The sequence below is a fragment of the Fukomys damarensis genome, unplaced genomic scaffold (genome assembly GCF_012274545.1).
Source record: "Fukomys damarensis isolate Sample0158 unplaced genomic scaffold, DMR_v1.0_HiC HiC_scaffold_32, whole genome shotgun sequence".
NCBI classification, from domain to species: Eukaryota; Metazoa; Chordata; class Mammalia; order Rodentia; family Bathyergidae; genus Fukomys; species Fukomys damarensis.
Window position 1 is genome coordinate 32,476,579 of NW_022900944.1, and position 10,849 is coordinate 32,487,427.

At 41.0% G+C, this 10,849-nt stretch overlaps 1 protein-coding gene across 4 annotated transcripts in view; it reads left to right on the top strand.

Moving 5' to 3' along the window:
• Prmt7 (protein arginine methyltransferase 7) overlaps window positions 1-10,849 on the top strand; it is a 36,933-nt gene that overhangs the window by 4,655 nt on the left and 21,429 nt on the right. Inside the window, exons 2-4 of one of the 4 annotated variants that reach the window (XM_033757844.1) lie at window positions 1,998-2,183; window positions 5,059-5,095; window positions 7,888-8,037. In XM_033757844.1, the coding sequence (XP_033613735.1) occupies window positions 2,089-2,183; window positions 5,059-5,095; window positions 7,888-8,037 (282 nt within the window). In that variant the 5' untranslated portion in view covers window positions 1,998-2,088. The remainder of the gene's footprint in view (window positions 1-1,997; window positions 2,184-5,058; window positions 5,096-7,887; window positions 8,038-10,849) is intronic. The other 3 variants (XM_033757847.1, XM_033757845.1, XM_033757846.1) reach the window with 3 other exon arrangements.

The following is a 10,849-nucleotide window of genomic DNA, read 5'->3' on the forward strand; positions in this document are numbered from 1 at the left end:
AAAAAATGAGAACCAAGACCTGTTGTGTAGAGGTACAGCATCCCAACTATCAATGTAACTGTACAGTATCCCTAAAATGTACCAATAAACTCAATTAATTAAAGAAATTAAATTTTGATTAGATAAGTTGTGGTTTGCATCTAAAATGTCCCTCCAGATCACTGTGAGTTCGAGACCAGCATGGGCTACATAGTGAGTTCCAGGTCAGTCTCAACTAAATAGTGAGACCCTATCTCAAAAAAAAAAAAAAAAAAAAAAACAAAAAAAGCAAAGCAACAAAGAAAAGTCTCTCCAGGGGCTGGGGATTTAGCTCAGTGATGCCACACCACAAGGACCTGAGTTTGATACCAGTACCAAAAAAAAAATGTCCCTCCAAAAGACTCCTGCTTTTAGAAGTAGGGCTTTTGGAATATGATTGAACCATGAGGACTTTGATTGATGAATTTATAATTTGATATTTTTGGTGTTACTGGGAGGTGATGGTAGTTTAGGAGATGGGGCCTAGCTGAAGGTAAGCGGGTCATGGTGGTGTGCCTGTAGAGATTATCTTTTCTACACCATGCCCTTCCATTGTGATGTTTCTACCTTGCCACAGGCCTAAAAGTAGCAGAACCAGCCAACTTGTAATTAAAACAGCCAGATAAACCTTTTCTCCTTTAAATTGTTGTTCTCCAATATTTTGTCATAGCAATAGAAAGCTAACTAACACAGTAATTATAAAAGATAGTGAGGTAGCAGGCACAGTGACACACACCTGTTCTCCCAGCTATTGGGAAAACTGAGATTCTAGGATGGCAATTTTGTGGCCAGCCTGGACAATTTAGTGAGACCGTGTCTCAAAAGGAAAAAATTAAAAAGGGTTGTAGCTCAGTCATAGACTACTTGCCTGGCGTGTGCAAGGCCCTAGGTTTAATCCTTAGTATTACACACACACACACACACACACACACACACACACACACACACAAAAGTGAAACATAAAGTATGATAATATGAATACCCATGTTCACGCCACTTTAATAAAAAATGACATTTTGAAATCCACTGTGTAAGCCTCCTCGATTCTGCCCCTTTCTCTTTATTCTTAGAAGTAGGTATTACTCTCTGCTGGACATTGTGGCACATACCTGTGAGCTAGTAATTCAGCACTCTGGAGGCTAAGGCAGGAGGACGGTTGAGTTTGAGGCCAGCCTGAACTACAGAGTGAAACTCTGTCTCATCCACCCCTCCAGAGTAACTACTAGTCTCATTCTCTGCTGTCTTTTAGTGTGATCCTTGAAAAATACTTCACATTTATTGTTTTATTTTACATGTTTACTAGTTTTGTGTAGATGGAATTATTGTGTGCTGTTTGTGATTTGCTGTTTTTTTCTCTCAACATCATATTCTTGCAACTGTTTGTGTATGATTTATTGTTTGGAGTAGACAAAGGTTTTCCTTGTTTGACTTAATTCTGGTGTAGTTTTCTTTAAGCTAAGTAGTTAATATGCTGGAGCAACGCCATGCCATCTCTTCTTGTTCTCTTTCTACTAGTCTTTTGCTCAGCTTTCCTTTTTCACCTTTACTTAAGGATTGTATCCAGATGACCCTCTGAGGTTTAATTGACCCTGTTGGAGTCTCTCTTTTTAATCCAACATCTTTCTTTTTTTTTCTTTCTTTCTTTTTTTTTTGGAGACAGGGTTTCACTTTGTAGTGTAGCATGGCCTTGAACTCACTATGTAGTCCAGGCTGTCCTTGAACTTCCAGTGATCCTCCTGCCTCAGCCTGTTGAGTGCTGGGATTACACGGGTGTGCCACCATGCCTGGCCTGGAATCTCTAAATACTGCCAAAATTTCCATACAGCTATATGAATTTATTTTTTAATGTTATGTGTTGAATATAAAAATCAAATAATTCTTGCTGGAAAGATTACTGATTAAATATTTTCAGTGGCTGTGATATTTTGTCAATTTCTTGATTACTTTTCCCCTTTTGTTTTCTTGTCACATCCTGATAGTTGAATAGATTTCTGACGATCAAATCTGTCCCCAAGAAATAAACTAGTGACACTGCATTTCTGTTTAAACACTGAGGAGCTGATTGGAACCATGAAGGTCTTCTGTGGCCGAGCCAATCCAACCACAGGAGCCATGGAGTGGTTGGAGGAAGATGAACACTATGATTACCACCAGGAGATTGCCAGGTAACAAGGGTTGGTTCCCAAGGCTGTAGCTGGATGGGGCACTTATCTCAAAGCGAACACCTTGGAATCCAATGTGGTATGAACTAGGCTGTCACCCAGCGCTTAGGATCAGGGCAAGTCTCTTTTTTGGTACCTGGGATCGAACTTGGGTCTTTGCACTTGCGAGGCAGACAGTGGCATCACTGTGCTAAATCCCTGGACCTAGTTTCTCATTCCCCAGCCCCTAGTTTCTCATTTTTTATGCCTGAGTAGTACTCCATTTTATTTAAAAAAAAAAACCCTACATCTTCTTTATCTAGTCTCCAGTTGAGCAAATTGGCTGTTTCCAAGCTTAAGCTATTAAAAACTGTGCCACTATAAACATGGGGGTGTGGGCCAGAGTTTTAGCTCAATGGTGCCACCACTTGCCTCATAGCACACAGTCCTGAGTTTGATCCCCGGTACCAAAAAAAAAAAAAAAGTTTATGGGCTGCGCATATATCGCTATGGTATGATTCTTCAATTCTTTTGGGAAGATACCCAGGAGAGGAATAGCTGGATCAAAGGGGACCTCTAATTCTAGTTTTTGAGGTATCTCCATGTTGATTTCCACAGTTGGTTGCACCAGTCTGCACTCCAACAATGGAGAAGGGTTCCTTTCTCCTGCAACCCCACCAGCATTTGTTATTGGTTGATTTCTTCGTAGCCTTTCTTTCTGGGGTGCGATGGGATCTCTGTTGTTTCATCTGCATCTCTTGAATGACCAATGATGTTGAACAGTTTTTCATATGTTTATTTGCTTTTACTTCTTTGTCTGAGAAATGTCTGTTTATTTCAGATGCCCATTTTTGAATTGGATCTTTATATTTGGTGGGGTGTCCTGATTTTTTTGAGTTCTTTATATATTCTAGATAGAAGTCCCTTGTCTGAGGAACAGCTGATAAAATGTATTTCTCACATTGCAGGTTGTCTCTTAGCTCTGTTGGTGGTTTCTCTTGCAGTGTAGAAGCTTGTTAATAAGATGAGAACCCAGTTGTTGACTCTTTGTGCTAGTTGCCAAGCTCCTGAGGTTTTGTTCATAAAGTCTTTTCCTATGCCAATGTGTTTTGTTTTATTTTTGAGACAGAGTCTTGCTGTATGTTCCAAGGTGGCTTTGAACTTACTATCTAGCCCAGGCTGGCCTCAAACATGCCGATCCTAAATCCTGGGATAGTATACAACTGTAAAAAAATAGAATGATGAAAAAAATGTGTATTTTCATTCTTATTTTACTGGCCTCCACAATGACCTTTGTGTAAGACATAAAAGAGAGCCAGGCATGGTTACACATGCCTGTAGTCCCAACACTCAGGAGGCTGAGGCTGAGGCAGGAGGGATTGCCTCAAATTTGAGGCCAGCTGGGGCGACGTAGTGTGTTCAAGGCCAACCTGAAATACATACCAAGACCCTGTTTAAAGAAGACAAGCAAGCAAACAAAAAGAAATAAAGACAAATGTATATATAGTATTGTTTTTACAAAATGAACCTGGAAGGATTAAATTGGAAACTAATAAAAGTAGTTACCTGTGGAGAATAAGAATAGAGTTGAATGGGAGGAGGGGGTAGAGATTAAAGCCTGTGCTCTTTCTCCCATTGAGCTATGCCCAGTCCTCTGAGGGTAACTCTTTGTTATAGTTTTGATTCCTAAGTTATAAAGAGTTTTACATATAAAAATAAAATTACATGTTGAAAAAGCAAACATTAAAATGGGGAGGAGGTGGGCAAAGACAGAAATAACTAGAGATAGCTGAGTATAGATCTGAAAGCCTTGGTATGTCATTTAAAAACCAGAAAACAGGCTGGGGATTTAGCTCAGTGGTTCTGCTGCTTGCCTTGTAAGCACAAAAAAGAACCTGTATTCTAATAAGATGGAAAACAGAAGAAATGAAAAGATTCCTAGATACATAAATTACCAAAGCTAAATAAAAATGTATTAAAACCCCCCGGAAAACAGAAACCATTCTTTCAGTGCAGTGCTCCTCAAAGTGTTAAATAAGCAGTACCTGTCTCACAGTTGCCTGGAGCTGGTTCAAGCACAGCTTTCCACATTCCAGCCAAGCCTTGGATCAGTCTAAGTATGTCCTGAGAATTTGCTTTTCCAATAAGCCCTACTGATTCTGGTGTTGACTCAACTAGGGGGCCTCTGTTTCACTAAGAATGTCTCAGCTCTCCTCTGGAACTCCCAGAAGGCATCTTTAGGCTGGTCCTGTTCTTGGTATTCATCCTGATCATATAAGAGGGTGTTGCTTTCTTCCTTCTCTTCTGTCTTCTCTTTCCTCCCTTCTCCTTTCCCTTCCCTCTCTTTGTGATGCTGGGGATAGAACCCAGGTTCTCATATATGGTAGATGCTATGACAGAGCTATACCCAGTCCCCATTTTCAAATTTGAGAATACTACAGTAGAAAATATGGATACATAGTTCTCCCTTTAACACTGTATTTGGTAAACTCTTTCATTATCCCTGAAGATGTGACATGAAGCGCTCAGCATGATGACCCTCACCGACATAGCACGTATGTGCTTTCCTTTTCCCAGTCCCTGTCCGTAGTAGCACCCCTACAGTAATTCCAAGGCGAACATGTGTACAAGGTCAAGCAGGTGTTGGGAATACTGAGTCTGAGTGACCTGATTGGATGCTGGTGGCTGTGGGACAACTATGACAGGGCCAACTACTAGCACACTTTTTGGTCCGAGAACATTTATCTCAAATTTTTTTCCTGCAATACTGAAGAGTAACAGCTTCTAATTCTATTAGAATAATTTAAAATGGATACCATGTTTGTCCCATCTGATTGAGAAGTGTATTTATATATGTGAATATGCTCAAAGATTTTTTGACCTTTTTTTTGTTTTTTAGGTCATCTTATGCAGATATGCTACATGACAAAGACAGGGTAAGTGTAAAATGAAGCCCTTATCTTGATGTAATGGTTTGAAACCTTAGATTAGTTACAACTTTGCTGGAGAATCATAATGTGAGAATGATGCTGAAAGGTGGTATGATACTGTGGTCAGGAACTCAGCTAGGAGACGAGTGGCTCCTACCTCTGATGCTGTCCTTTTGCTCCTCAGCTTTATTAAGATAAAACTGACAAATCAAAATTTTATATATAGTAATTCCTTGGTTGTCAAACTCAGCTCATTCCAAATTTATGTTCAGACACTGAAAAGTTTGAGAACTGAACATATTTTTCTTATAAGAAAAGGGAAAACCAAATAACTGATTCTGAGGCACAAAAATTGCACTTGCAAGGCAGGCCACCGAACCGCTGAGCTAAATCCCCGGCCCATCACTGACTTTCACTGACTTTCTGTAGAGCTATGTGTGTAAATATCTTTTATGTAAATAGAGTGCCAAAAAGAAAGCACAGTGGTGAATGTTGTAATGAACTAATACGAGCACTATATGTTGTCCGGGCGAGAGTGGCACTTAGACCTCTTTGTGTCTGCGGCGAGACAGGATGTGTAACTCAGGCTCAGCCCATACAAGTTGGATTTTCAGTTTGATTATTGAGCAAAGTTAAGAACATGGAGCAGAGATTTTTGAACTTTGCTGTTCAAGTAGTGGAACGTTTGAGCTGGGAGCTGGTCAACAACCGAGATATCACTATATTTTCTGCATGGTGGCATATGCTTGTAATCTCAGCTGAGGCAGAAGGTTCTCAAGTTTGAGACTAGCCTGGACAACTAAGCAAGATTTTTATTTGATTTTCTTTTTGCGTGTTTATAGCTGTTTTGTCTGTTTCTTGTGTGTGTGTGTGTGTGTGTGTGTGTTGCTAGGGATTAAACCCAAGGCCTTACTCATACTAGGCAAATGCTCTATCACTGGGCTACATCCCAACCCCATTTGGAATTTATCTTGTAGTCCTCTTACCAAGTTTTCAAATCAGATGTTTGGCTCATTTTTCATCTTTTTTATTGTATTTCTTTTGAAGTATTGCTTGACCCATCTCGTTTTTTATCATTCACTTCTAGATATTTTGTAATCCTAGTTTGATTTAGTCTTTTACACCTACAAGTTTAGAAGTACATGTCTTCTCTCTCTTTTTTTTCTTTCTTTTTTGTGGTGCTAGGGATCAAACCAGGCCCTCGTCTGTTAGGCAAGCTTTCTACCACTGAGCAGAACTCAGTTTCTTTTTTCTTTTTCTTTTTTTGGTACTGGGGATCAAACTCAGGACCTTGTACTTGAGAGGCAAGTGGTAGAACCACTGAGTTAAATTCCTGGCCCAGAATTGCATTTTTTAATGTTCAAAAATCTGCTTTTCTTTACTTATACTCTTGTAATTGAGATCTCTAATTTGATTATTGCACTGTGGTCAGAAAATGCTGCCCTTTTGATATCAGCTTTATATTAGTTATCTTCTGTTAGGTAACAGATTGTCCCCAAATTTAATGGCCTCTTAATTCTTTACTAACTTGTAGGTCCTCAGTACATTTAGAAAGATTCACAGATTTTGTTCTCATCGTTTTTGCTTGTTTTTTTGTTTGTTTTTGAGACAGGGTCACACTATGTAGTTGAGACTGACCTGGAACTCACTATGTAGTCCAGGCTGGTCTCAAACTCACAGCAGTCCTCCTGCCTCAGCCTCCCGAGTGCAGAGATTACAGGCATGCACCACCATGCCCGGCATGTTCTCATCATTTTTGCTTGTTTTTTTGTTTGTTTTTGAGACAGGGTCACACTATGTAGTTGAGACTGACCTGGAACTCACTATGTAGTCCAGGCTGGTCTCAAACTCACAGCAGTCCTCCTGCCTCAGCCTCCCGAGTGCAGAGATTACAGGCATGCACCACCATGCCCGGCATGTTCTCATCATTTTTATTTTCAAGTACTCTACAGGTTCAGTGTATCTATTTAGCCAAATCACTACAAATAGAAGGTAAGTCTGTTTACTGAAACTTCAAGTTGGCAAAAAGTTAATTTTAGACAAGAAAGCTATAGAGTTGGAGTCCAGGAAGGAAAACAGAGACCAAAGTGCATTATATATTGCAGTAGTGAGAGTGTGAAAAGGAGTTCATTGTCCAGGTGTGGGAGGACTAGAAAGCAGAGGGAACAACCAGGCTAATTCAACAGTAGTGCAGGCAAGAAACCCTTGCATTGCCTGGGACTGAGAAATAGAGGAGAAGTTTAGGGTTTCCGGATCCTAGAAGCTGATGTGGAGGGCCTGGGGAGCTGGTGTGCTCACCTCTGAAGATGACTGCTGTTCAAATGCTGCTCTGGGGGACTTGAGGGAACTGGTAATGGGGACACAGAGAAATGGGGTCTGGAACCAGCTGCCACTCCTGGGAGGACCTTGACCAGAGCAGCATCCCTTACAGAAAGGCACAAGCTTACAGGGAGCACAAGCTCCCTGCTTCTACTCTCCAGTTGTCTTCTCCCACTGGCTGTACCTAACTACTGGGAAAACTGTGTGGTTTGCAGGGTACATACATCATGTGGAAGAGTATAGAAGAGTGAAGGTGAAAGGGAGCCAGGCACTTAGTAAAAGGCAAGAGGCTACAATGCTGTGCTCTTGGTATCTTGCAAGGCCTGTCTGGCTCTGCTGCCCATGCTGTTCCTCCAGAGAGGGAAGAGTCACAATGCCCTGACTTAACACTGCTTGTGCTAACCCTAACAGTCCAACTCTACAGTGTCTTTTTGCTTAAAATGACTGCTATGAAATAATAATTATTTCTTCTCTGTTAGAATATAAAATATTATGGGGGTATCCGGGCTGCCGTGAGCAGGGTGAAGGACAGAGGACAGAAGGCCTTGATTCTTGACATTGGCACTGGCACTGGACTTTTATCAATGATGGCAGTCACAGCAGGTGCTGACTTCTGCTATGCTATTGAGGTGAGCCACACTCTGCTGGCGCGTGTCCTGTGTCTTGTGTGAGAAGTCCTGTGTCCTTGTGCTTTTGTCATCTTTTCATTCATAGACATTCATGGAGTGCTTGTTCCATGCAAGGTTCAGGGTAAGGTTCTCAGCACATAGAGTTGAGTCAGATATGACTCCTCCCTCCAGGAGTCTGTTTTTTGCTCTGAAAACAGTGGCTCTCACCCTTGGCCTACATGAGACTCACTAAAAAGTTTTTTAAAAAATACTGATTTCTAGACCTCTCCTGGTCCTATAGAAACTTAGATTTAATTTTTCTGGAATCTGGCCTGGCATTGGGACTTCTAAATGTGGAGCAAGGTTAAATGTCCCCACAGCTGTCTTTTATTACATTACCAGTCTGCCATTTCTTTCTTTAATAAAACATTTAGCAGCATATATTACTTTTCTTGTGTAAATAATGTGTACTATTGTAGGAAATTTTGTAAATACAAAATAAAAGTAGTATGTTAACCTATAGCCACCTGCTGTTACAGTTTTGGGGTGGGTAGGAGATACATATGTAAATACTTTGCCCAACAAAATTGGATCCATTTTTTATCAAGTTCAAAATAAGAAAGTGACAGTGGTTTAAACAATGTAGAAGTTTTTCCTTCCTCAAAGTTTGGAAGCTAACAGCACAGTATTGCCAGGAGTGGTGATGCACACCTGTAATCCCAACAGCAGTTGGAAAGGTGAGGCAGGAGGATTGATGCAAATTTAAGGCCAGCCTGGGCACATAGTTCAAGGGCAGCCTGGAATACATAGCAAGACCCTGTCTCAAAAAACAAACAAATCAACAACAAAAGAGAGACAGACAGACACTGAAAGAAAAGCAAAAATAAAAAGTCTAGGATATTCTACTTCAGCTTCTTTTCTTTCAGCTCCTTATTCTGTTATCCCTACAATGTGGTTTTCATATTTGTGGTTTAGAAAGGTGGCCATATTAGTCTGAGAAAATACTATAGTATATTTGGGGAGCAGTATTATCCAGAGTCTTGGTGAAAGATGTCATAGTAGAAAAATCCAGGAAGGTAGGTTGCTGCCAGATTGTCCAGGATCTGCATGCAACAGACAGTAATGCTAGTATTTTGAGTTAGGTCTTTTCAGCCTGAGGTGAGAATAATAGACTTGAGATCTCCATGAAAACAAGTCCTGAGAGACATGTGAAAGACCGTGCACTCATCTTGGTATTTTGTAAAAAGGATCATAAACTACTCTACTTTTAAGGTAATCTCCAATGTATTTGAGCAGATACCAAAAAAAAAAAAAAAATTGTGTTTAGCTGGGTATGGTGTCACCTCTCTGTAATCCCAGCACTCTGAGAGGCTGAGGCAGGAGGATTGCATTTTTTTTTCTTTTTTATTGAGTTTATTGGTATTTTTTAAGTATACAGTACAGTTACATTCATCATTGGGATCTCATACCTTTACATTGGAGGATTGCAATTTGGATCTTGACCTGCGCAACTTAGTAACTTAGTGAGACCCATCCTATCTCAAAATAAAAATAAAAAAGGGCTGGGAATTTCATTCAGTGTGAAGGCCCTGGGTCTCAACCCCTGCACTGCCAAAAAAAAAAAAGATGTCTGTGTTTTAGGATGGTTGTCTTGATATCTTCAAAGTAGGGTCGTCCCACCCTGCCTTATTTTATAAATGAAGAAACGAGGGCCCAGAGACATTAAAGACTTAAGTCCTACAGTTAGTAAACAGGAAAGCTAGATCTGGAACTGTGTCCCCGGTTCCTAATTATGCTGCTCACTGCTCAGTGATTGCTGTGACGGAAGGGTGTATGTTTCCCTGTTGATGTATTCGTATCCTAGTATGGCTGTGTAGGGAGCCAGCAGTGCCCTTGACTGGTTGAGGAGCCGAGCAGAAGATGCTTAGTTGCGGGAGAGAGAACGCATTTTGTGTTGGATTTGTTGAGTCTGAGAGTTGGTTTATCAGTGGACCACTAGTTGAAAATATAGAGGAGGGGCTGGGGATTTAGCTCAGTGGTTCTGGCGCCTGCCTCGCAAGCACAAGGACCCGAGTTCGATCCCCAGTACCAAAAAACAAACAAACAAAAAAAAAAACAGAGGAAATCATTTTTGACAGAGTTGGTAAAACTGCTCTCAGGGTTTTCCCATATTCTCATGTCAGTTACCTGGATTTCTAAATCTGTTTTCCTGGTATGGCCTGTGACACTCAACATCTCTGCCCTGTGGTTCTTGGGATCTCTGCTGGCCTACCAGATTTTGCTTTATTGACCATCCATTTGAACCTCTCTGTCTCTGTGGACTGCTCTGTGGTTTGCAGCTCTGCCTGAGCATATAGCCTCAGGACAGACAGGTCCAGAGGAATGAGCTAGGAGAACCTGTGGGAGATCTCTAACCTTGAGAGAGAGGCACGTGAGCGGACCTGTACTCACTCAGTAACATGCAGCAAGTGAAGCGAGTGTGATGTGAAGCAGGTGACAGGTTTAGCAGTCACATTGTCTCAAGAGGAAGAGTAGAGTTAGAAGAGCAAAGCTTAGAAACATGCTGCTTTCATGGGCTGAAAGAGTGAGTGGCCCTTGAGAGCAGAATGCTGTGGAAGCCAGCGGCGCAGACTGTGTGAAAAGCAAAAAGAGCGAATGGTCAACTGGTGCAGATGGGAGAGAGCAGCACTGTCCAGTAGCACTTGCTGTGATGATGAACATCTTCTATCGCTGTGCTGTCCCATATGGAGGGGCTTTAGTCACATGTGTACTGAGTTTTTGAAATGTGGCTACTATGAATGAGGAACTGAATTTTTTTTTTTTTTTTTTTTTT